We start from the raw sequence: 24,616 nt of genomic DNA on the forward strand, positions 1-24,616 counted from the left end.
AAGAGTCAGAGAACTATCAAAGACTGTTTTGGGCCACTGAAGGGTGTTCAAGGACAGGTTACAAAGGACTCACTGAGTATGGCGGAAATATTAAATGAGTACTTTGCATCAGTCTTCACCCTTGAAAATGATGCTCAAATATTAGAATTTAATAATACTAGTTTTATCAGTAACATTAACTTATATAACCAGATTGTTTTAGAAAAAATTAAAAACTTGAAAATAGATCGAGCAGCAGGGCCGGATAATACCCCCCCGAGGGTCCTCCGGGAGATGGGACATGTGCTGTGCGAGCCCCTGGCCTGTATTTTAAATAGCTCACTGCAATCTGGAATGGTTCCTACAGACTGGAAGGAGGCTAAGGTTGTCCCCATTTTAAAAAATTGTGACAAGGCAGACCCGGGTAACTATAGGCCCATCAGTTTAATATCAGCAATAGGTAAGATGCTTGAATCATAAGGGATGCAAGATATGAATACTTGGATAGGGAGGGACATATTGGGGACACCCAACATGGCTTCATTAAAATTGTGAGACATGAACTCTTTTTTTATTATATTTTTTGAAAAAGTTACAAAGTTGGTGGATGAGGGAAGCCCAGTAGACATTGTCTACTTAGATTTTCAAAAAGTTTTTGAGAGGATACCACACAAGAAGCTTCTCTGTGAGATGGGAGCCTCTGGTATTAGTGGAAATATGTTGAGCTGGATTCAGATCTGGCTGGCAGGATGCCGGAAAAGAGCAGTTATAGATGGATTTGGATCTGTTTGGAGACTGGTCACCAGTGGTGTCCCGCAGGGATAAGTGCTGGGACCGTTGCTTTTCACTAATTATATTAAGGATCTGGATTTTGGGGTTGGGGGCACAGTTTGCAAATTTGGAAATATGAAGATCTGTGCAAGTGCTAGAACTGTAGAATAGGCTCGTCTGATTCAGGCAGATCTTAAAGTGTTGGGAGTCTGGTCTCATGACTGGAAAACGATGTATAACTTAGATAAGTTCAGTGGCATGCATGTGGGCAGGGCAAATGCTCAACATTCGTAAACCCTCTCGGGAAAGGCATTAAAGATGGTGGAGATAGAAAGAGATTTGGGCATTCTAGTGCATACATCCTTAAAGGTACATGAGCAATGCTGTGCAGCGATAGCTAGAGCAAATAGGATGTTGGGTGTATCCATAGGACAATGGAGTATAAGACGAGGCGTACTGTTTTGTCCTGATACAATACCTTAGTCAGGCTGCACTTGGAATACTGTGTCCAGTTTTGGTCTCCTCACATGGTGGGTGATATTGAGGCTCTGGAAAAGGTGCAGAAGAGGGCCACTAGACTAATTCCAAGTCTAAAGTATCTTAGTTATCAAGATAGGTTAAAAGAGTTGGGACTCTTTTCCTTAGAGTAGCGTAGACTTAGGGAGATATGATTGTGGTTTATAAGATAATGAACATGAAAGTGTTCCAGCTGACTGTTTATTTCAATGAAGTAGGTTAGGCAGGACCAGGGGCACAAATTTAAGTTGTATAAGGCTACATCTAGGTTAGATGTCAGGAGGTGGTTCTTTTCCCAGAGAATAGTGGACCTCTGCAACAAGCTGCCCTCTCATGTGGTGGATACAGACTCACTGAATTCCTTCAAGCAAAAGCTGGATTTGTTTGTGGCTGCGGCGGAGATTAACACTTACAGAAGGTAGGTACTGCAGAGAATTTAATGGCCAGAGTGATCTCCTGGACTAGTTTCGATCGCTTAGATGGGTCGGAGAGGAATTTCCCATATTTTATTTTCCCAAATTGGCCTGGGTTTTTTTCATGTTTTTTTGCCTCTCCCAGGAGATCACATGGATTCGGGTGGAGTGGAGTGTATATGCTGTGATATATCGCAATTGTGTGGGACAGGCTTGATGGACCAGATGGTCTTTCCCTGTCCGTCATTTTTCATATGTATTGAAACACTTCCTCGACACCTTCCTGTCGAAGACTACCAGAGCAAGTACAGCACTGGTTAAATTCAGAATAAAGCTCCCTCTACACTATCTCATCAAACAATCCCAGGGCAGGTACAGCACGGTTTAGATACAGATAAATCTCAGAACCCAAATTAGAGCCCTCATGCCCCATGGTGACAGGCCCGGGTGAGCAGGGTCACTGGCCGCCATCTTGCACAGGGCGGGATCAGGGCGCATGCATGGCCATCTTGGTTCAGGAACAGAGAATGGACGAGGCTTCAGGGTCTCTGTTCCCAACTGGGTCCCAGTGCCCGGGAGATGGAGCATCCTGGGTAACAGGTTTTTCTTCATCTTAGAATCAGAGACTGGTTACAACACGGAAGGAGGCCGTTTTGCCCATCGAGCCCATGCCGGCTATCTGCAAGAGCGTCAGCTAATCCCACTCCATCTACTCTGTCCAGACCCTTCATGATTTTGAATACCTGTGTCAAATCTCCTCTCAATCTTCTCTGCCCTGAGGAGAACAACCCCTGCTTCTCCAGACTATCCACGTAACTGAAGTCCCTCATCCCTGAATCATTCTCATAAATCTTTTCTGCACCCTCTCCAAAGCCTTCTCATACTTGCTAAAATGCGGTACCCAGAATTGCTCCATCTCAGTCAACAAGCTCCTCGCTGGAGTGGAACTAAACTACAGAACCAGTGGGAACCTGTTCAACTTTCGTCGTCTCCAGGCCAGGTCCAAGACCACCCCAACCTCGGTCGTCGAGCTACCATACGCGGACGATGCCTGTGTCTGCGCACATACAGAGGCTGAACTCCCAAATCATAGTCAACGTATTTACTGAGGCATACGAAAGCATGGGCCTTACGCTAAACATCCGTAAGACAAAGGTCCTCCACAAACCTCCCCCCCCCCGCCCCCCCAGTCATCAAGGATCCACGGCGCGGTCCTGGACAACGTGGACCATACGGGAACCTCTTATCAACAAGAGCAGACATTGACAACGAGATTCAACACTGCCTCCAGTGCACCAGTGCAGCCTTCGGCCGCCTGAGGAAAAGTGTATTTGAAGACCAGGCCCTCAAATTTGTGACATAACTCATGGTCTACAGGGCTGTAGTAATACCTGCCCTCCTGTATGTCACAGAGACATGGACCATGTACATAGACACCTCAAGTTGCTGGACAAATACCACCAACGATGTCTCCGCAAGATCCTACAAAGCCCCTGGGAGGACAGATGCACCAACATTAGCGGCCCCAGTACTGACCCCTGGGGAACTCCACTTCCTCCAGTCTGAAAAACAACCGTTCACTACTACTCTGTTTGTGTCACTTAGCCACTTTCATATCCATGCTGCACTGTCCCGATTTTGCTGGTATTGGTAACACGCCCAAGCTCACTAAACACAAAACCTAGTCTGTTAATCACTTTCAGCTACTGAAAGTACCTCACAGCATCTCTTCTACCTCCAATATGTGAATAGAGCATCACGCCTGCAAACCTTGTATAAGTTTATATCCACTCAGCAAATCTATTTAAGAAAAGCCTGTAGACCGATGAGACATGGTTAAGGTGCCAGTATGCTGCTGGTTTGCTTGGCATTTTGCCTGTAATGGACTCTGTATTTTGGTCTCTGTATTTAAGGAAGGATATACTTGCATTGGAGGCTGTTCAGTGAAGGTTCACGAGGTTGATTCCAGAGATGAGAGGGTTGACTCATCAAGAAAGGTTGAGTAGGTTGGGCCTATACAGATTGGAATTCAGAAGAATGAGAGGTGATCTTATCAAAACATATAAGATGATGAGGGGGCTCAACAAGGTGGATGCAGAGAGGATATTTCCACTCATACGGGAAACTAAAACTAGGGGACATAGTCTTAGAATAAGGGGCCGCCCAATTAAAATTGAGGTGATGAATTTCTTCTCTGATGGGTGTAAATCTATGGAATTCTCTGCCCAAGAGAGCTGTGGAGGCTGGGTCTTTGAATATATTTAAGGCCAGAGATAGACAGATTTTTGAGTGATAAGGGAGTAAAAGGTTATGGGGAGCGGGCAGGGAAGTGGAGCTGAGTCCATGATCAGATCAGCCATGGTCTTATTGAATGGCGGAGCAGGCCTGAGGGGCCAAATGGCCTACTCCTGCTCCCATTTCTTCTGTTCTAACTGAACATTTCTCCCAGTGTAATCTTGTCTGTAATGAAATGTGTCTTTCAATAAGCCTCAGGTCCTTGCTCATGTCTGCTGTAGATTCCAGAGATGAGGGGGGTCAACTTATGACGATAGGTTGGGCCTATACACATTTGAGTTCAGAGGAATGAAGTGATCTTAGTGTGGCCCTGAAGGAGTGTGTCCAGGCTGAAATTCTGTTCCCCCTGTATGATCCTCCCCCCAGATTGTCCTTTCTCAGCTCCAGCCAGGTGATGCTAAACATTCAGGTGGGAAAGACAAAAATCCACAGCAATGTGTTGAAAGCAACACTAATTTATGTGTCGATATATCAAATATTAAATTCCAGTCCAGCTACAGGAGTTATTAACATTAGCGTTACAAGAGATATAAACCCCAACTGTCAGAATGAACACAATTCAGTCCAGGATGTGATTAACAGCAGCAATAACAGCAGAATCCAACCCCTGCAGTCACTTGTGAACTCGCTGGTGGCTCAGCAGGTTGGATGATCGAATGAATCCCTTCCCACACTCTGAGCAGGTGAACGGCCTCTCCCCAGTGTGAATTCGCTGGTGTCTCAGCAGGTGGGCTGACCGAGTGAATCCCATCCCACATTCAGAGCAGCTGAACGGCCTCTCCCCTGTGTGAATTCGCTGGTGTCTCAGCAGGTGGTATGACAGAGTGAATCCCTTCCCACACTCTGAGCAGGTGAACGGCCTCTCCCCAGTGTGAAGTCGCTGGTGTATCAGCAGGTGCTGTTTGCTTTTAAAACTCTTCTCACAGTCAGAACATTTAAAAGGCCTCTCCCCAGTGTGAACTCGCTGGTGTGTCAGGAGTTGCTGTTTGCTTTTAAAACTCTTCTCACAGTTAGAACATTTAAAAGGTCTCTCCTCAGTGTGAACTCGCTGGTGTCTCAGCAGGGCGAATAACTGAGTGAATCCCTTCCCACAGTCGGAGCAGGAGAACGGTCTTTCCCCAGTGTGAACTTGCTGGTGTATCAGCAGGCTGGATGATACAGTGAAACCCTTCCCACACTCCACGCAGGTGAACGGCCTCTCCCCGGTGTGAACTTGCTGGTGTGTCAGCAGGCTGGATGACTGAGTGAATCTCTTCCCACACTCGGAGCAGGTGAACGGCCTCTCCCCAGTGTGAACTCGCTGGTGTGTCAGGAGTTGCTGTTTGCTTTTAAAACTCTTCTCACAGTCAGAACATTTAAAAGGTCTCTCCCCAGTGTGAACTCGCTGGTGTCTCAGTAGGGCGGATAACTGAGTGAATCCCTTCCCACAGTCGGAGCAGGTGAACGGCCTCTCCCCAGTGGGAACTTGCTGGTGTGTCAGCAGGTGGGATGATGCAGTGAATCCCTTCCCACAGTCGGAGCAGGTGAACGGACTCTCCCGAGTGTTAACTCGCTGGTGTGTCAGCAAGCTGGATGATTGTGAATCCCTTCCCACACTCCGTGCAGATGAACAGCCTCTCCCCAGTGGGAACTTGGTGTGTCAGCAGGTGGGATGATGCAGTGAATCCCTTCTCACAGTCAGAGCAGGTAAATGGCTGGTGCATTTTCAGCTTGGTCGGGTATTTGAATCGTTTCCCACAGTCCTCACATTTACATGGTTTCTCCCCAATGTGACTGCGCTTGTGTCTCTCCAGGTTGGATGATTGGCTGAAGCCTTGTCCACACACAGAGCACGTGTTCCGTTTCTCCCCACTGTGAACGGTGCCTTCTGATTCCATGGTCAAAAGCTGATGATATTCCGGTCCCGATGTATCGAGTGACTTTCAGATCTTGAAGTGATGTTTGGTTTGAGCTTCCAGTCTACAAATCCTCCCCTTTTAATACCCTATAAAGTGAATTTCAAACAGGTAAAAGGGAGTGTGAGAGAGAACCCACAAAAACACAAAGGCAGTTTGTGAAATTGAGCTTGATGAATCTGGTCATTTGTGGGGCCAGCACTAGAAAAAAGTGACAATGAAAGCTGCCGGATTGTCATAAAAATACATCTGGGTCACGACTGTCCTTCAGGAAAGGGAACCCACCTCCCGTGACAGTCCCACCTGGGAAATTGTTGGTCCCACTGGGCCCAGAAGTACTGGGGGTGAAACCCAGCAGCTTCTCCCTCCTCCCCACTCCAGCTCAAACTGATGCAACGAACAGACCCACACAGGAGGTCAGGGAGAGACTTCCACATCCAGCGCCCTCCCTGATAGAGCGACTGGGAATTGCTGGGCCTGCTGCATAAATGCAAGTGGTGTGCGGGTGGCACTGCCCCCAGGGTTTGCTGGTGCCAGGCTTGGCAGCTCTGACTCGGGGCCCGAGAGCTGCACTGGTTGTTGCCCGGGGCCTGAGAGCTGCACTGGTTGTTGCCCGGGGCCTGAGAGCTGCACTGGTTGTTGCCCGGGGCCCGAGAGCTGCACTGGGTGTTGCCCGGGGCCCGAGAGCCGCACTCGGTGAAAAAACAGGCAGACAAAAAGCAGGAAACTGTCGACCAATTAGCCTTACATCTGTTGTTGGGAAAATGTTGGGAGTCCATTATTAAAGAAGCAGTAGCAGGACATTTGGAAAAGCAAAATTCAGTCAGGCAGAGTCAGCAAGGATTAATGAAGGGGAAATTAAGTTTGACAAATTTGCTGGAATTCTTTGAGCATGTAATGAACAGGGTGGATAAAGTGGATGTGGTGTAATTGAACATCCAGAAGGTATTTGACAAGGTGCCACATAAAAGGTTACTGCACAAGATAAAAGTTCACGGGGTTGGGGGTAATATATTAGCATGGATTGAGGATTGGCTAACTAACAGAAAACAGAGAGTCGGGATAAATGGTTCATTCTTGGGTTGGCAATCAGTAACTAGTGGGGTGCCACAGGGATCAGTGCTGGGACCCCAACTATTTACAATCTATATTAACGACTTGGAAGAAGGGACTGAGTGTAACGTAGCCAAGTTTGCTGATGATACAAAGATGGGAGGAAAAGCAATGTATGAGGAGGACACAAAGAATATGCAAAAGGACACAGTTAGGCTGAGTGAGTGGGCAAAAATTTGGCAGATGGAGTATAATGTTGGAAAGTGTGAGGTCATGCACTTTGGCAGAAAAAAAATCAAAGAGCAAGTTATTATTTAAATGGAGAAAGATTGCAAAGTGCTGCAGTACAGCGGGACCTGGGGGTACTTGTGCATGAAACACAAAAGGTTAGTATGCAGGTAAAGCAAGTGATCAGGAAGGCCAATGAAATCTTGACCTTTATTGCAAAGGGGCTGGAATATAAAAGCAGGGAAGTCTTGCTACAGTTATACAGGTTACAGGTTATTGGTGAGGCCACACCTGAAATACTGCGTGCAGTTTTGGTTTCCATATTTATGAAAGGATATAGTTGCTTTGGAGGCAGTTCAGAGAAGGTTCATTAGGTTGATTCCGGAGATGAAGAGATTGACTTATGAGAAGAGGTTGGGCCTCTACTCATTGGAATTCAGAAGAATGAATGAGAGGTGATTTATCGAAATGTATAAGATTATGAGGGGGCTTGACAAGGTGGATGCAGAGAGAATGTTTTCACTGATAGGGGGGACTAGAACTAGGAGGCATAATCTTAGAATAAGGGGCTACCCATTTAAAACTGAGATGAGGAGAAATTTCTTCTTTCAGAGGGTGGTAAATCTGTGGAATTCACTGCCTCAGCGAGCTGTGGAAGCTGGGATATTGAATATATTTAAGATCGAGATAGACAGTTTATTAACGGATAAGGGAATAAGAGGTTATGGGGAGCAGGCATTGAATTGGGCCTGAGTCCATGATCGGATCAGTCATGATCGTATTAAATGGCAGAGCAGGCTCGAGGGGCCGTATGGCCTACTCCTGCTCCTATTTTTTATGTTCTTATTTTCTTATATTGTGGGTGTCTGGTATATGAATGTGGATTGACTCTGTATCTGCCCATCTCTGGTATGTGGATGAGCGTTTTCTAATACGAGTTTTATCCTGTACCTGTCAATTTCTGGTAATTGCCTGTGGGTTTCATTCTGTATCTTTCCATTCCTGGTGTGTGAGTGTGTGTTTTGTGCTCGATCTGTCCATCTCTGTTACGTGAATGTGAGCTCTACTTCATACCCGTCATTCTCCAATATGTTAGTATTGTTTTACTGTGTACCACCAATTCCTGATAGGGTATTCGTTTTACTTTCTGTCAATTTTTGTTATGGAGGTGAGTGTTTATGCTGAATCTGTCAGTCTCTGGTAAATGAGTCTGATTTTCACTCTGTATCTATCTGTCTCTGGTATGCGAATGTGGGCCTTTCTCTGTATCTCTCCATTTCTGTTATGGGAGTCTGGGTTTTATTCTGTACCTGTCAAATTCTGATATGTGATTGTGGGCCTTACTCTTTCCCTGCCAGTTTCTGCTTAATTGAGAGTGGGCTTTTCTTTGTACCTGTCAGTTTCTGCGATGGAAGAGATGTCTTTACTCTGTACCTGTCAAGTACTGATAAGTGAGTATGGCATTTCACTGTGTCTGTCAATTTATGTTATGGGAATGTGGATTTTAATGTCAGCCTCTGATATGTGAGTGTGGGTTTTATACTATATCTCAGCCTGTGATATGTGAGTGTGGGTTTTATACTGTATCCTCAGTCTCTGATGTGCGAGTGTGTGTATTCTTCTGTACCCGTCAGGTTTTGGTATGTGTGTTGAGGTTTAATCTGTGCCTCTAAGTTTCTGCTATGTTGGTCTGGTTTTAATCTGTACCCATTTGTTCCTGCTACTTGATTGTGTGTTTTAGTCTGTACCTATCAGTTCCTGCTGTGAGAGTGTGGAATTTACTCTGTATCTGGTATGTGAACGTGAGGATCAATTTTACTTTTTACCTGTATTTCTCTGATATGGGAGTGAAGATTTTGCCTTCTACCTTCATTTTTCTGGTGTGTGCGTGTGGGTTTTACTCTGCCCCTATCAGTTTCTGCGATGCAAGTACCAATTTTACTTACTGCCTTTCAGTTTTTGGATATGTGCACATGGGATTTACACTTTACCTGTCACTCTCTGGTGTGCAAGTGCGGATTTTATTCTGTTACTGTCACTTTCATATATATGTGTGTGTGTTGTATACTGTATCTGTCAGTCTATGGTACAGGAATGTGGGTTTTATTCTGCACCTGTCATCTTCTGGTATGTTCTGGGGGTTAAATACTGAATCCGTCAGATTCTGAAACTTGAATATGGCTTTTGCTCTGTACCCTCTGTTATCTTACACTGTCCACACACTGCCCGATAATGGCCTCTCCCTCCCCCCACTCACTCCATGCTCCGGAACTAGTTCCTGCTCCACTCTGTCTCTGACAAACAAACAGCCCCCGACGGAACTAAACCAGGAACGTTCACTCCTGGTTAGGAGAGAGAAAGCAGCAATGATTGTAAACAGCAGATTCTGCCCATTCTGTCTCCCTTCCCCCTGGACACACACAGCCCGAGAATGGCCTCTCCCTCACACCACGCACTGACACTGGTTCTTGCTCCACTCCGCCCCTTACACACAGACCCCGACTCCCCCCGGACTCAATGCCGGTCTCTGAGCCCACCTGCGGACACGCTCCCAAAGCGCTGCGCTGCTGTAAGGAGGCTGCTGCTCGCTGCCTTACCCCGGGGCCGCGGGCTCTCCATTTCCGGCTGTTTGAAAACATCTTCTTCCGCTCACTGAGTGAATGGTGATCACAGGCAGATCTGGGGGAGCGGAGGGCGCATGCGCTCTTCTGCTCACTGGGAATCGACACAGGAGGTGGGGCTGAGCCGCGCATGCGCAGCTCTCTGCAATAATTGAGCCTGTAAAAATCAAAATGCACTTTTCCCAATTTACTTTTATCAGAATCTGAACAAAGGAACTGGGCCTGGGGGGAAAGGACAGAGAATGATTAAAGCTGGGAGCCTTGTCCCCTGGAAATGCTCAATTTGGGATCATTCCGTGCAGGGTGTTTACATAACATAAGAACATAAGAATTAGGAACATGAGTGGGCCATCTCGCCCCTCGAGCCTGCTCCGCCATTCAAAAAGATCATGGCTGGTCTGGCCGTGGACTGAGCTCCACTTACCCGCCCGCTCCCCATAACCCTTAATTCCTTTATTGGTTAAAAATCTATCTATCTGTGATTTGAATACATTCAATGAGTTAGTCTCAACTGCTTCCTTGGGCAGAGATTTCCACAGATTCACAACCCTCTGGGAGAAGAAATTCCTTCTCAACTCGGTTTTAAATTGGCTCCCCCGTATTTTGAGGCTGTGCCCCCTAGTTCTAGTCTCCCCGACCAGTGGAAACAACCTCTCCGCCTCTATCTTGTCTATCCCTTTCATTATTTTAAATGTTTCTATAAGATCACCCCTCATCCTTCTGAACTCCAACGAGTCAAGACCCAGTCTACTCAATCTATCATCATAAGGTAACCCCCTCATCTCCAGAATCAGCCTAGTGAATCGTCTCTGTACTCTCTCCAAGGCTAGTATACCTTTCCTTAAGTAAGGTCACCAAAACTGCACGCAGTACTCCAGATACGGCCTCACCAATACCCTATACAGTTGCAGCAGGACCTCCCTGCTTTTGTACTCCATCCCTCTCACAATGAAGGCCAGCATTCCATTCGCCTTCCTGATTACCTGCTGCACCTGCAAACTAACTTTTTGGGATCACCCACGGGCTTCCAGGCCGCCTGCAATTGCTGCGGTCTGGAAGAGTCCGTGTTCCATGTTTTTATTGAGTGCACGAGGTTGCAGCTCCTGTTTTGTTATTTAAAGGGGCTGCTCCTGAAATTCTGGCTGCACTTCAGTCCCACACTCCTGATCTTCGGGCACCCTGTGCGGAGGGGAGCGGGTAGGCCCGAGGGCCTCCTCGTCGGACTGCTCCTGGGCACGGCCAAGGGGGCCATCAGCCGGTCCAGGCAGCGGGCGGTCGAGGGGGTCGTTCAGCCAGACTGCCTGCCTCTCTTCCACGCATACATCCGCGCCAGGGTGTCCTTGGAGATGGAGCATGCGGTGTCCACAGGTACGCTCGCGGCCTTCCACGAGAGGTGGGCACCGGAGGGTCTGGAGTGCATCATCACGCCCGGCAACCAAATTTTAATTTGACTTTATGTTTTTAAGTTAATTTGTTTTAATTGCCGGTGCTTTTAGTGTCCCCCTCCCCTTTTGTAGGGGGCACTTGGATAAAAATTCAATTCTGTGCCCAAAAAAAACCCAAAAAATAAAAAATAAATAAAAAAGGGCATTGTAAATGTTGGTGTTTCCCCCAGATCGGGGGGCACGGTTGAATGTTTTTTGTTTACTCCTAAAAGAGTTTCATGCACAAGGGCCAATGGTGGAGCAATGGAGGCGTGGCCTATTCAGTTGGAGCTAAGCTGCAGAGAGAGAAGGAGCTACCTGCTTTGCTCCTGTCTGGAAGGCCTGGAGTGAGCCCTGAGAACAGCCCAGGAATAGGAGGGAAGGGCTGGCTTGCTACCCAATCAACATCCGGAGGGAGAGGTGGAGCGCAGAAAAATTACCAACTTTATTACTGCTACAGAGAGTTGGAGAGAGTGGAAAGAGCAACAACCTGTGTGGAGGGAGGGAGATTCTGCAATATTCTGCAGGTGGGTGTTGGTGCATTCCCCGAAAGACATTGTTTTATTGGTGGGGGGAGAAAGGAAGACCTTTCAAGGGCCGGAACATCGCGGGGTGTGTGTGTGTGTGGAAGTGTGTGTGGGGGTCTTGCTTACAACTAGGCCCCACACAACACTGAAGCACCCCTCCCCCATTGCCTAGCCTGGGATAGTTGGAGCTACCAGGCTGATAACTATTGATTACCCTGGTTAACATCGTTGGGAGTGTGTGCCTGTGTGGCTCCAGCTGCCCCAGGTGAAGACATCTTCTCCCCCCACCCCAAAGACTGTGTTTTGTTTTGCCATCTGGGGAGTGCACCCACCCATTGCTGTGAGGGGAGACCTGCCCTCGCAGCCTCCCTCTTTCCCACACCCCCTCACTCTATCTCTCTCTCTCTCTGTCTCTCCCCTCTCTCTCTGAGAGCCCTTCCTCCTAATTTTTTAATAAAAAACAATTAAAACAACTGAGCAGAGGGAGCAAGGCCCCTCCCTAATTGCCAACTAGGGGAGAGGTGTGCCTCTTTCAGAGCTCCCTCTGTTCATACATTCAAACGAGGCCACTTAAGACCATTAAGGCCTGTGACTTTGGGGTGGGTGTGGCCCTTAAAGGGACCCCGTGATGGCGACCCCATCTACGCCGGTGGCAGGGCCAGCTAGGACATATGCGCAGGCGGCGTCCAAATCCACGGCACCTCCTGCGCCACCTGCTGCCCTGCCACCTTTCAGACTCATTACAAAGAAAAACGGGGTCAAGAGCTACACTCACCCCACAATGAGCATTGAGGAGTGCGTGCGGGCGATGGCTGGGGTAGTCGGCCCCTCGGCCATTGTCGCAGCCTCCAAGATGTCTGGGAAGGCCGTGTTCTTCCTGGGGTCGGAGCGAGCGGTGTCCCTGGCCATTGAAAAGGGGCTCACGGTGGGCGGGGCGTTCCTGCCGGTGGACCCTCTCGAGGCCACCGCGCAGAGGGTCATTCTATCGAACGTCCCGCCCTTTGTTCCCGCTGAGCTCCTCCTCCCTCACCGACACCAACTGGGGGAGGTAAGGTCGGGGATCAACCCCATACCGCTCGGCCTCAGGGAGAACAGCCTGCGCCATGTGTTCTCCTTCCGCCGCCAGCTCTTTGTCCGGCTGGCGCGGGAGGAGACAACAGAGGGCAATTTTAATGTGGTGCACGAGGGGAATGCCTACCGTGTCTTCTGGACATCGGACGGCGTGCGGTGCCATGCCTGTAGGGAGGTGGGGCATGTTCGCAAGAACTGCCCTGCCTCCAAAGCTGCCAAACCACCAAAGGCGGCCAAGGCTGGCACCGCTGCCACCTCTCCCCCTAGTTGCGTCCGCGTGCCGGGAGCCATAGGTGCGCGGGCATCGTCGGAGGCCTTTGTTTTCACGGCCTCCGGTGGGGGGGAGGGAGAGCGTCCGACCGGAAAGAAAGCGCGGAAGAAGACGAAACATCTAGAGGCGGGTCCCCTCGGTGCGCCAGATAATCTATTTACCGCGCTCGGCCCAACCCCGTCACCGGCGAGCGCGGGGTGCCCTGAGCCCGTGCCCGAGCCCTTGATCAGTATCACAGCGGGGCTCGGGCGCGGGCAAGACAAGAAAAAGGGGTGGGTGGAGCGGGAGGCCTCGGCAGACATGGAGGTCTCCCTGCCTCCGCGCCCCCCCAGGAACAAAAGGAGGCGCCGCTCCAATGAGGCGGGGGTGGAACAACATCCCTCCGCGGAGGAGTCGGTGCCCGCCGCGTGTTACGCGTCCCCCACCGGCGCCCCCAAACCGCGCCGTAGGCGCGAGGAATCTGTCCCCGGGGAGGGTGGGACAATCGAGGCTGCCCAGCCGCTGCCTCCCGGGGATGGTGTGAAAGATCTGCCTGTCATGGGGGGCGTGGGGCCAGCAGAGGAATGCGTTGCCGCCAGGTCGAGCGTCCCGGGGACTGAGGCGGGCGGGGCCGAAAAGGCCGAACCCGAGCCCGCCCAGCCAATATCCAACTTCCCCCGGGACTTGCTCGACCCGGCAGAAATACAAAGTATTAGCAATTTTAATGAATCTGTACACGCTGGGCCGGGGGGTGGCGGCGGGAAAGGGGAAGAACAACAACCCTTGCCCCCTACTTTGGGGCTGGGGGACTTGGAGGACCTGTTCATTTCTTTGACCAGGTCTCTCCGTGTTCCCCGGTTCCTGGGGCGGAGGAGGAACCCCTTCCGCTGTCGCTCCCCGACCCAGCACCAATTCTAAAAGAGCCCAGTGGGGACTCCTCTGCCGACGATCCTGGGGGTGGGATCGGGGCAGAGCCAGGGCCGGATGGAGCGGCCGGGCCGTTTGCCGTACCTCGTGTGGTCGACGGGCCGGCTGCTAGCGGCGACCTCCCGGAGGAGGACGGGGACTCGGTGGAGGATGCGGGTGAAGATCTCGAGTCCATCGCCAATGCCTGACGCTGAGTCCCCCCTCATTCCCGTAGAGGTACTCCGGGACTTTTTTGTCGAGAGCCAGGGTCGCCGCAACCGAGCCCATCTGGCCCGGGAAAGATGATCCGAGCCGGGGCTGCTCATCGCTTCCGTCCGCGCCGCCGCTAAAACCATGGCCGCGGGTGGGCCCTTATCAAAGACGCAAGGCCTTGAGCTGCGCCGGCTCAAAAAGTTCCTCGCTGGGCTGCTGAAGGAGTGGAGGTCAGCAAACGACTCCACTCCCCCCCCACAATAGGTTAGGTAGAGGTTGCACTATGCTTTTGTCATGGAGATAACCATAGCCAGCCTCAACATCAACGGCAGCAGAGAGGCATGCCGTAGATTTAACAATTTTTCGCTCCTGCTGCAGGGGAAATATGCGGTGTGCTTCCTGCAAGAAACCCACACCGTTCCGGGAGACGAAGCCACGTGGCTCCTGGAATGGCAAGGAGAGGTCCGCATGAGCCACCTCACCGCCACTTCTAGTGGGGTGGCCATCTTGCTGGCCCTGCATTTTCAGCCGGAGATCTTGGGGGTCGAGAAGCCCGTGCCAGGCCGCTTGCTGCACGTAACGGTTCGCCTGGGGGACGTGCCGTTCCATCTCATGAACGTGTATGCCCCTCAGCCCAGCCCGCAGCAAACGCGCTTCTTCGAAGAGGTGTCCGCTCTTCTTGGCTCCGTCGATGTCGGCGACTGCATTGTCCTTGGGGGGGATTTTAACTGCACCCTCGAGGCGAGGGACCGCTCCGGTGCCTCGCAGAGCATGACGGCGATGGGGAAGTTGAGGGACCTGGTCGGGTCCTTCGACTTGGTGGACGTCTGGCGAAATCTCCATCCCGACTCCAGCGCCTTTACTTGGTGAGGCCTGGAGTAGGATGGTCCAGAGTCGACCGCCTTTACGTGTCTCGGGCGAACGTTTCCTGCGTCCCAGCGGCCTCCATGCGGCCGGTGCCGTGTTCGGACCACCACCTGGTGTGGGCGGAGCTTGCTTCGCTCCGCGCAAGGACGGGGTCCGCGTACTGGCACTTTAACAACCGGCTGCTGGAGGACGAGCGGTTCCAGGACTCGTTCCGTTGATTCTGGGCCGACTGGAGAAGGAAGCAGGGGGGCTTCCCCTCCTTGAGGCTATGGTGGGACGTGGGCAAGGCTCACGTCTGCGTCTTCTGTCAAGAGTACGCGAGGGGGTCGACCAAGAGGCCGGCAGCCTGGGTCGGGCGCCTAGAAAAAGAGGTGCTCGACCTGGAGTCCCGTCTCGGTCAAGTCGTCGGGGACCCGGCCCTGCGGACGGTGTACGAAGCGAAGAAGGCCACGCTGAAGGACCTGCAGCTCGTCGGGTCCCGAGGCGCGTTTGTGAGGTCGCGGATCCGTTTCCTGCGGGATCTGGACCGCGGCTCCCCCTTCTACTCGCTGGAAAAAAGGCAGAGTGTCCATAAGCAGCTCTTGACGCTGCTGGCCGACGACGGCTCTCTCGTCTTGGATCCGGAGGGCGTCAACAACAGGGCCCGTGAATATTACGGGGCTCTGTTCTCTCCAGATCCGTCCAGCGAGGAAGCGCGTAGAGTTTTGTGGGAGGACCTGCCGAAAGTCAGCCCGGAGGGCGGTGAAAATTTGGAAGCTCCGCTAAGCCTGGCTCTCGAGGGGAAAAACCCCGGGGCTGGACGGGCTGACAGTGGAGTTCCACAGGGCGTTCTGGGACGTCCTGGGGAGCGACTATGCGCGGGTCCTGGGGGAAAGTCTGGCGACCGGGGAGATGCCCCTCTCTTGGCGCAGGGCAGTCATTGTCCTGCTGCATAAGAAGGGCGATCTCCGCCTCCTTAAGAACTGGCGCCCGGTCTCCCTCCTCAGCACGGACTACAAGATCTTCGCCAGGGCGATGTATGCTCACCTCGGTGCCGTGCTGGACCACATGATCCACCCCGACCAGTCCTACACGGTCCCGGGCCGGACAATCCACGACAACATCCATCTGGTCCGGGACCTCATCCATCATTCCCAGGAGGCTGGTCTGTCGGTTGTCTTCCTATCTCTCGACCAAGAGAAGGCGTTCGACAGGGTGGATCACGACTATCTGCTCGGAACTCTGCACGCTTTCGGGTTCGGGACGCATTTCGTCGCCCGGATCCGACTTTTGTACGCCGCCGCGGAGTGTCTGATTAAGGTTAACGGGTCCTTGACTGCGCCCCTTCGCTTTAGGAGAGGGGTGCGCCAGGGATGCCCCATGTCCGGCCAGTTATATGTCATCTGCGTGGAGCCTTTCCTGCGCCTCCTGCGGACGAGGTTGACGGGACTGGCTCTGCAAGAGCCGGGCGTGGAGGTCGTCCTCTCGGCTTACGCCGATGACGTGCTCCTCGCGGTAGAGGATCCCGCTGACCTGCGGAGGATGCATGAGTGCCAGGAAATTTACTCGGCCGCGTCCTCCGCCAGGATCAACTGGGAGAAATGTTCCGGACTCCTGGTGGGTCAGTGGCAGGTGGACTCCCTGCCGGAGGAGCTCAGGCCTTTTGCCTGGAGTCCGACCCATCTCCTCTATCTGGGAGTCTACCTTAGCCCCGACGAGGAAGCCTGGCCGGCGAACTGGCAGGAGCTGGAGGCCAAGGTCGTCGCTCGCCTAGGGCGCTGGACAGGACTGCTCCGAGTGCTGTCCTACAGGGGTCGAGCGCTAGTCATAAACCAGCTGGTGGCCGCAATGTTGTGGTACCGGCTGGTCACTTTGACCCCTCCCCCTGCGTTTGTCGCCAAGATACAGAAGAAGCTGGTGGACTTCTTCTGGAACAACAGGAAGCACTGGGTCTCTGCCGCGGTCTTGAGTCTCCCGCTTGAGGAGGGCAGTCAATCGTTGGTGTGCGTCAGCGCCCAGCTCGCGACTTTCCGTCTTCAGACCCTGCAGAGATACCTTTACGTCGAGCCCCCTCCTAGGTGGTGTGCTCTGGCGACGTATTTCTTCCGCCAGCAGCGCGATCAATTACGACATGCAGCTCCTGTTTATGAACTTGGGGGGTGTCAGGACCGCCCTCCAGGAGCTGCCTGTCTTTTACAAGGAACTCATCAGGGTCTGGAACAAAGTCTCCACCAAGCGCAGCTCTCCGCCGGCTGGAGTGGCGGCTGTCCTGCAGGAGCCGCTGCTCGGAAATCCGTACCTCCACGACCGAGGTTTTATGTGGCGGTCGGAAGAGAGGGCTGTGGCTGGTGAGGTGACCAGGGTCAGGGACCTGCTCAATGGTGGAGGAGCGGGCTGGATGGCGCCAGGCACGCTGGCGTGGCACCTAAATTCAGCCAACGTCCGCCGCGCGGCCGAAGCCATCGAGTCGCTAAAAACAGCTTTGGGCCCTGACTCTGTTAGGTGCATCAAGGAGGCTCAAGCACGTGCGGAGATCCCGTCCGAACTGACCCCCGTCCGGACGGAATTCCTCATCGGCGCCAAACCCCGGAACCTCCCTCGGGGGCCGGCGCCTCACAACTTGAGCCGCCTCGGGGAAATCTCCTCCGTGCCTTTCAGTTCCGCGCGGAGGGGTTTCCTGTACGGGCTGCTCCTGCACACGCTCAACTTTGCCATCCTCGCCGGCCGTCCGGACACGCCATGGCGTACCATCTTGCCATCCGGAGGAGGCGGGGGTCCCCGATGGAGGGCACTCTATGTGGGAGTCCTCCCACTATTCATCGGGGACTTGGCCTGGAGGGTGGTGCACGGAGCAGTGCCGTGCAACAAATTTTTAAGCCGGTTCACGGACTCCCAGGCCGCCTGCAATTTCTGCGGTCTGGAGGAGTCCGTGTTCCATGTTTTTATTGAGTGCACGAGGTTGCAGCCCCTGTTTTATTATTTAAAGGGGCTGCTCCTGAAATTCTGGCTGCACTTCAGTCCCACTCTCCTGATCTTTGGGCACCCTGTCCGAGGGCCTCCTTGTAGGACTGCTCCTGGGCATGGCCAAGGGTGCCATCAGCCGGTCCAGGCAGCGGGCGGTCGACGGGGTCGTTCAACCTGACTGCCTGCCTCTCTTCCGCTCTTACATCTGGTCCAGGGTGTCCTTGGAGATGGAGCACGCGGTGTCCACCGATACGCTCGTGGCCTTCCGCGAGAGGTGGGCACCGGAGGGACTGGAGTGCATCATCACGCCCGGCAACCAAATTTTAATTTGGTTTTATGTTTTAAAGTTTAATTTGTTTTAATTGCCGGTGCTTTTAGTGTCCCCCTCCCCTTTTATAGGGGGCACTGGAAAAAAAATGTGATATTAGTGCCCAAAAAAACCCCCCCTAAAGAAAGAAAAACACAAAAAAACCCACAAAAAAATGAAAAAAGGGCCTTGTAAATGTCTGGTGTGTCATCCAGGTCAGGGGGCACGGATTAATGTCTATGTTTTTCAGGTAAACTCCAAAAGAGTTTCATGCACAAGGATCCCCAGGTCCCTCTGCACCGCAGCATGTTGTAATTTCTCCCCAATCAGCAGTCTTCACAAAGCAATCCTGCAAAAACATCGGAGGGACGAGGGAGTGGGAGATTTTGCTGGGACCGCGCAGGAGTTAATATCTGACAGAAATAGTTCGAGATTAGTTTAGTTCGAGAAACTTCTTCACCCAGAGAGTGGTGAACCTGTGGAATTCTCTACCACAGAAAGTTGTTGAGGCCAATTCACTAAATATATTCAAAAAGGAGTTAGATGAAGACCTTACTACTAGGGGGATCAAGGGGTATGGCGAGAAAGCAGGAATGGGGTACTGAAGTTGCATGTTCAGCCATGAACTCATTGAATGGCAGTGCAGACTGGAGGGGCCGAATGGCCTACTCCTGCACCTATTTTCTATGTTTCTATGTTTCTATTAGAGTCAACCACTCGGTCACTGAGAGTAATATCGAAGTGGATAATCAAGAGGTTATATGTAGGGAGGAACTTATTACAATCACTATCACGAATGAAGTAGTACTCGGTGAAATAATGGGACGAAAGACGAACAAGTCGCCTGGAATTGATGGCTTACATCCTGTGGTCTTATGAAATGTAGCTGTAGAGATAGTGGATGCATTGTTTGTAATCTACCAAAATTCCCTGGATTCTGGGGTGGTCCCAGCAGATTGGAAAACCGCAAATGTAACATCCTTATTTAAAAAAGGAGGCAGACAAAAAGCAGGAAACTATCACCCAGTTAACCTAACATCTATCAATGGGAAAATGCTGGAGTCCATTATTAAGGAAGCAGTAGCAGGACATTTGGAAAAGCATGATTCAATCAAACAGCATGGTTTTATGAAAGGGAAATCATGTTTGACAAATTTGCTGGAGTTCTTTGAGGATGTAACGAGCAGGGTGGATAAGGGGGAACCTGTTGATGTGGTGTATTTGGATTTTCAGAAGGCATTCGATAAAGTGCCACATAAGAGGTTACTGCGCAAGATAAAAGCTCACGGGATTGGGAATAATATATGCTTGGATAGAGGATTGGCTAACAAACAGAAAACAGAGTGTCGAGATAAATAGGTCATTTTCCGGTTGGCAAACAGTAACTAGTGGGGTGTCGCAGGGATTGGTGCTGGGTACTCAACTATTTACAATCAATATTAATGACCTGGATGATGGGATCGAGTTTAATTTAGCCAAGTTCGCCGATGATACAAAGATGGGTGGGAAAGCAAATTGTGAGGAAGACACAAAAAATCTGCAAAGGAATATAGACAGGCTAAGTGAGTGAGCATAAATGTGGCCCATAAGGACATAAGAAATAGGAGCAGGAGTAGGCCATATAATCCCTCGAGCCTGGTCCGCCATTTAGTGTGATCATGGCTAATCCGATCATGGACTCAGGTCTACTTCCAGATGGAGTATAATGTGGGAAAACGTGAGGTTATCCACTTTGGCAGAAATAATAGAAAAGCAAATTATAATTTAAATAGAGAAAAATTGCAAAGTGCAGCAGTACAAAGCGATCTGGGGATCCTTGTGCATGAAACACAAAAAGTTTGCATGCAGGTACAGCAAGTAATCAGGAAGGCAAATGGAATGTTGGCCTTTATTGCAAGGGGGATAGAGTATAAAAACAGAGAAGTCCTGCTACAACTGTACAGTGTATTGGTGAGGCCACATCTGGAGTACTGTGTACAGCTTGGTCTGCGTATTTAAGGAAGGATATACTTGCATTGGAGGCTGTTCAGAGAAGGTTCACTCAGTTGATTCCGAAGATGAAGCGATTGATTTATGAGGATAGGTTTGAGTAGATTGGGCCTAAAAACATTGGAGTTCAGAAGAATGAGAGGTGATCTTATTGAAACTTATAAGATAATGAGGGGACTTGACAAGGTGGATACAGAGAGGATATTTCCACTCATAGGGGCAACTAAAACTTGGGGGGGGACATAATCTTAGAATTAGGGGCTGCCCATTTAAAACTGGGAAGAGGAGGAATTTCTTCTCTCAGAGGGTTGTAAATCTATGGAATTATCTGCGCCAGAAAGCTGTGGCGCCTGGGTCATTGAATATATTTAAGGCGGAGATAGTCAGATTTTTGAGCGATAATGGAGTAAAGGTGTTGTGTGTGGAGAAAGAGTCAGACTGAACACTGTGAGCTCAAAGTAAAGTGTGACCTTTGTCTTTGATTGCAGGTCTCCAGAGTGCCTCTCCAACCTGGGAAGCCTCCTTAAATACCTGTGTTCCCAAAGAATTATGGGATCCTTGGGACTCCAGGGGATGAGCCCTCTGGTGGCTGTATAGAGTAAATACAAGTATACAGATATAACAAAAGGGTTATGCGGAGCGGGCAGGGAAGTGGAGCTGAGTCCATGATCAGATCAGCCATGATTTTATTGAATGGCAGAGCATGCTCGAGGGATCAAATGGCCTACTCCTGCTCTGATCACAGCCAAGCAAGTGATAAATGTGGGACACTGTTTCTCTCACTCTCTGACACTGTCCCGCAGTGTGGGATTCACAATGTGTCTGTCTCTGGTACAATATAGTGAGGAGGAGACTTCATCTTCTGTCTCTCCAGAATAAAACGGGACTTCACAGGTCAGCCTGGAACTGATACTGTGCATGTCTTTCTGTGTCTCACCGACCTATCTCGCACTCTCCTGTCTCTCGCTCAGACCTCTCCCCTCTCTCTGCCTCTCTGTTGCTATCCGCTCTCTCTTGTACTGGTTGTGAAGGCGGGATACTGTTATTTAGCGTGATGTGGAAACACTGTTGGATGTGCAAAACGGATAATGTCTCTGTTTCTCTCTCTGGTGCAATACGTGAAGGTGTAGCACTGTTACTGAGCGTATTATGGAGACACTGATACAAAGTGTAAAACTGATACTGTATCTGTCTGTGTCTGGGCGACCAACATCCTCAAGGTTGTGGCCGATGGCAAGGATCGCAGAGGAATGTCCCTGGCCACGATAAAGAAGGCTCTGGCGGCCAAAGGCGTGGATGTGGAGAAGCGCGCGTCCAAGATAAGATTCAGTATTAAGAGTAATGTGATGAATGGCTTCCTGAAGCAGATCAAGGGCACGGGCGCCTCGGGCTCCTTCAAAATCGCTAATACAGATCCCCAGGAGAAAGTGGGAAAGAAGGTGAAGAAAGCAGCAGCCAAGAAATCTCCAGTAAAGAAAGCAGCAGCCAAGAAATCTCCAGCAAAGAAAGCAGCAGCCAAGAAAACGAGCAGCAAGAAGGCGCTAACAGCAAAAAAGACAGCGAAAGGGCCGGCTAGGAAGAAGGCGGCGGTGAAGAAGCCCAAGAGCCCCAAGAAAGTGAAGGCGGCCAAAAAGGTGGAGAACCCGAGGGTCAAGGCCACGCCCAAATCAGCAAAGGCCAAGAAAGCAGCACCCAAAAAGTAAATAAAAAGGCAACTTCTAAACATTTAAACCCAAAGGCTCTTCTCAGAGCCACCCACGCCTCTCAGAAAAGAGCTGATCCCGGAATCAAATAATCCCTGTCCCGGGCTCAGATTCCAGATAGAAATAATTGAAAATGACCCCGGGATCCCGAGTGACTCGTTGCCATTGGCTGCACCCGCCCCTACCCCAGTGTCTGCACCCACCCCTACCCCAGTGTCTGCACCCTCCCCCAGTGTCTGCACCCACCCCTGCAGCAGTGCCTCAGTGCCTACACACACCCCTCCCCCAGTGTCTGCACCCACCCCTCCCCCAGTGTCTGCACACACCCCTCCTCCAGTGCCTACAATAAAACACAGAGAATGGAATGTCCGGACCGGGCCTCACTGTAACTGGGGTTTGAGTCCGGCTCCAGTCTCAGTTCCTGGTCATTGTCATTTCACAGATTCAGGGGGAAGAGTCTCTGTGAGACGATAGGACTGGCGGCGATATCTCGCCTCACAACTCAAACCCCAAACTCCAGATTCTCAAAATCAGCTGGAATAAGGTGTTTGTAAAGTGCTGAACCTGTCTGTGAGAGGAGATGGAATAAGGTCTGAGATTGACAGGGAACGGACTATATAGGCGGGAATATTCCTGATTGTTAATTGTACCAGGACCTTATTTAAAAGCTTCTGGTTTCTGGAAGCCTTGAATATGAATTCCGAGTCTGTAAGGGTTCGTGCGGAGCGCTGTGTATCGGTTATATTGTGGAGAAAACAATTTGAAATTGGCGGTTGCAGAAAGCTGGAGGTGGAGCTGGAAGATCAGAGGCGGCGCTCTGCTCTGTCTCTCAATCTTGATTCTGTCTCCTCCCCTGCCGCGCTCTCTGTTTAACCTCTCACTCTGTCTCCTCCCCTTCCCGCCTCTCTCACTCTGCGCTTTTTCAGTCAGGTCGGGGCTGGCTCTATAAAAAAGGAGCCAAGAGCAGTTGGTTCGTCATTCAGCGACAGTTTGAGTGAAGAATCATCATGTCTGGACGAGGAAAAGGAGGCAAAGGACTGGGCAAAGGCGGAGCCAAGCGGCACCGTAAAGTGCTCCGTGATAACATCCAGGGCATCACCAAACCCGCCATCCGACGCCTGGCTCGCCGTGGCGGTGTCAAGCGGATCTCGGGCCTCATCTACGAGGAGACCCGTGGGGTGCTGAAGGTTTTCCTGGAGAATGTCATCAGGGACGCCGTCACCTACACCGAGCACGCCAAGCGCAAGACGGTCACTGCCATGGATGTGGTGTACGCTCTCAAACGCCAGGGCCGCACTCTCTATGGATTCGGCGGCTGAACAACTCCACCCTTTCCACCCAGCACAACACAAAGGCTCTTTTAAGAGCCACCCACCGCCTCACAGAGAGAGCAGTGACCTGGGAATGGCAGTGTGGACAGTTTGGTTGGGAAATTATTTCAGCTATTTAATTAAAGGAAAGAAACACTTCGATATATATAGCGCCTTACACGGCCATCGGACTTCTCAAAGCCAATAAAGTACTTTTGCAGTGCAGTCGCTGTAGGAATATGGGAACTATTAAATATTTTAGAACAATAGTTTAATATGAGATCAGAAACTCCGGGTGTCCCGGTCACAATCAGCGGGCGGGGATACAGTCTCCCCTCACAGATAATCCTGTTATGTTGTGAGCTTTGTGTGTGACAATTGATGAAACGGGACGGCACTGGTGGGATGGATGCGGGACTTTGTGTTTACAGGATGCAGTGACCGGGGAATTATTCCCGCCCGCTACAGACCCATCATTAATGGGACAGAATTCAAACCGGAATGTTAAAGAGAATGGGATTGGTGATTTATAATGGGGCACCATCGAGGTTATAAAGAGCCGGAATCTTAGATTGCTGGTGGGAAATTCGAGTTTCTTTAATCCCTGTTCCTTGAGACTCTGAAATTGGCGGGCTGTTTGAAATTGACGAACTGTCAGTTTCATTTCAGTCAATCATGGCCCAGTAATCCCCGCCCTTCCCTTTCGCTCTCGGTGATTGGTTGAAACATGATTGGCGGTCGGTCTGTGACCAATCACAGCCCAGGGGCGGGCCCTGATAGACACTTTAAAAGGACCATTCCCAGTCCGTGTGTCCCAGATTGTGCTGAGATCCGTTCAGAAGATGGCCAGGACCAAGCAGACAGCGCGCAAATCGACCGGAGGGAAGGCTCCTCGCAAACAGCTGGCGACCAAAGCGGCCCGGAAGAGCGCTCCGGCCACGGGCGGAGTGAAGAAGCCTCATCGCTACAGACCCGGCACCGTGGCTCTGAGGGAGATCCGCCGCTACCAGAAATCCACCGAGCTGCTGATCCGCAAGCTGCCCTTCCAGCGCCTGGTGCGGGAGATCGCTCAGGACTTCAAGACCGACCTGCGCTTCCAGAGCTCGGCCGTCATGGCCCTGCAGGAGGCCAGCGAGGCTTACCTGGTGGGTCTCTTTGAGGATACCAACCTGTGCGCCATCCACGCCAAGCGAGTCACCATCATGCCCAAAGATATCCAGCTGGCCCGCCGCATCCGCGGGGAGCGGGCCTAGACTCCTCCTGCCCGGGCTCCAAGCTTTCGCACCAAGTGCAACAACGGCTCTTTTCAGAGCCATCAAATCAGCAAAGGAAAGG

The 24,616-nt window shown here is 51.2% G+C and overlaps 5 protein-coding genes across 6 annotated transcripts in view; 3 read left to right on the forward strand and 2 right to left on the reverse strand.

The window, feature by feature from the left end:
• The window catches only part of LOC139248288 (zinc finger protein 665-like), a 115,154-nt gene that overhangs the window by 70,070 nt on the left and 20,468 nt on the right, over positions 1-24,616 (reverse strand). The gene's annotated exons all lie outside the window — the stretch shown is intronic.
• On the reverse strand, positions 4,414-9,834 carry LOC139248308 (zinc finger protein 84-like). 2 transcript variants are annotated; one of them, XM_070872090.1, is made up of 3 exons: positions 9,748-9,834; positions 5,580-5,958; positions 4,414-5,497 (listed from the first exon to the last, which is right to left on the reverse strand). In XM_070872090.1, the coding sequence occupies exons 2-3, from the start codon at positions 5,849-5,851 to the stop codon at positions 4,588-4,590; spliced, it is 1,182 nt and encodes a 393-aa protein (XP_070728191.1). In that variant the 5' UTR covers positions 5,852-5,958; positions 9,748-9,834; the 3' UTR covers positions 4,414-4,587. The 2 variants fall into 2 exon arrangements, with proteins under 2 accessions (XP_070728191.1, XP_070728190.1); XM_070872089.1 differs by having other exon boundaries at positions 9,688-9,813.
• On the forward strand, positions 21,519-21,971 carry LOC139248133 (histone H1-like). The gene has a single exon (XM_070871882.1). The coding sequence runs from the start codon at positions 21,519-21,521 to the stop codon at positions 21,969-21,971; it is 453 nt and encodes a 150-aa protein (XP_070727983.1).
• On the forward strand, positions 22,979-23,290 carry LOC139248197 (histone H4). Its single transcript, XM_070871937.1, has one exon. It carries the CDS (start codon positions 22,979-22,981, stop codon positions 23,288-23,290), a length of 312 nt encoding a protein of 103 aa, XP_070728038.1.
• LOC139248084 (histone H3) lies at positions 24,124-24,542 on the forward strand. The gene has a single exon (XM_070871833.1). It carries the CDS (start codon positions 24,124-24,126, stop codon positions 24,532-24,534), a length of 411 nt encoding a protein of 136 aa, XP_070727934.1. The 3' UTR covers positions 24,535-24,542.

This window comes from Pristiophorus japonicus, unplaced genomic scaffold (assembly GCF_044704955.1).
Source record: "Pristiophorus japonicus isolate sPriJap1 unplaced genomic scaffold, sPriJap1.hap1 HAP1_SCAFFOLD_29, whole genome shotgun sequence".
In the NCBI taxonomy this organism is placed as follows: Eukaryota; Metazoa; Chordata; class Chondrichthyes; family Pristiophoridae; genus Pristiophorus; species Pristiophorus japonicus.

Coding starts and splice junctions, on each gene's coding strand:
- LOC139248308 (XM_070872090.1), bottom strand. CDS start 5,851: ATGGAATCAGAAGGCACCGTTCACAGTGGGGAGAAACGGAACACGTGC. Junction 5,498..5,579: donor ACTGGGGAGAGGCTGTTCAT/CTGCACGGAGTG, acceptor GAGTCCGTTCAC/CTGCTCCGACTGTGGGAAGG.
- LOC139248133 (XM_070871882.1), top strand. CDS start 21,519: ATGTCCCTGGCCACGATAAAGAAGGCTCTGGCGGCCAAAGGCGTGGAT.
- LOC139248197 (XM_070871937.1), top strand. CDS start 22,979: ATGTCTGGACGAGGAAAAGGAGGCAAAGGACTGGGCAAAGGCGGAGCC.
- LOC139248084 (XM_070871833.1), top strand. CDS start 24,124: ATGGCCAGGACCAAGCAGACAGCGCGCAAATCGACCGGAGGGAAGGCT.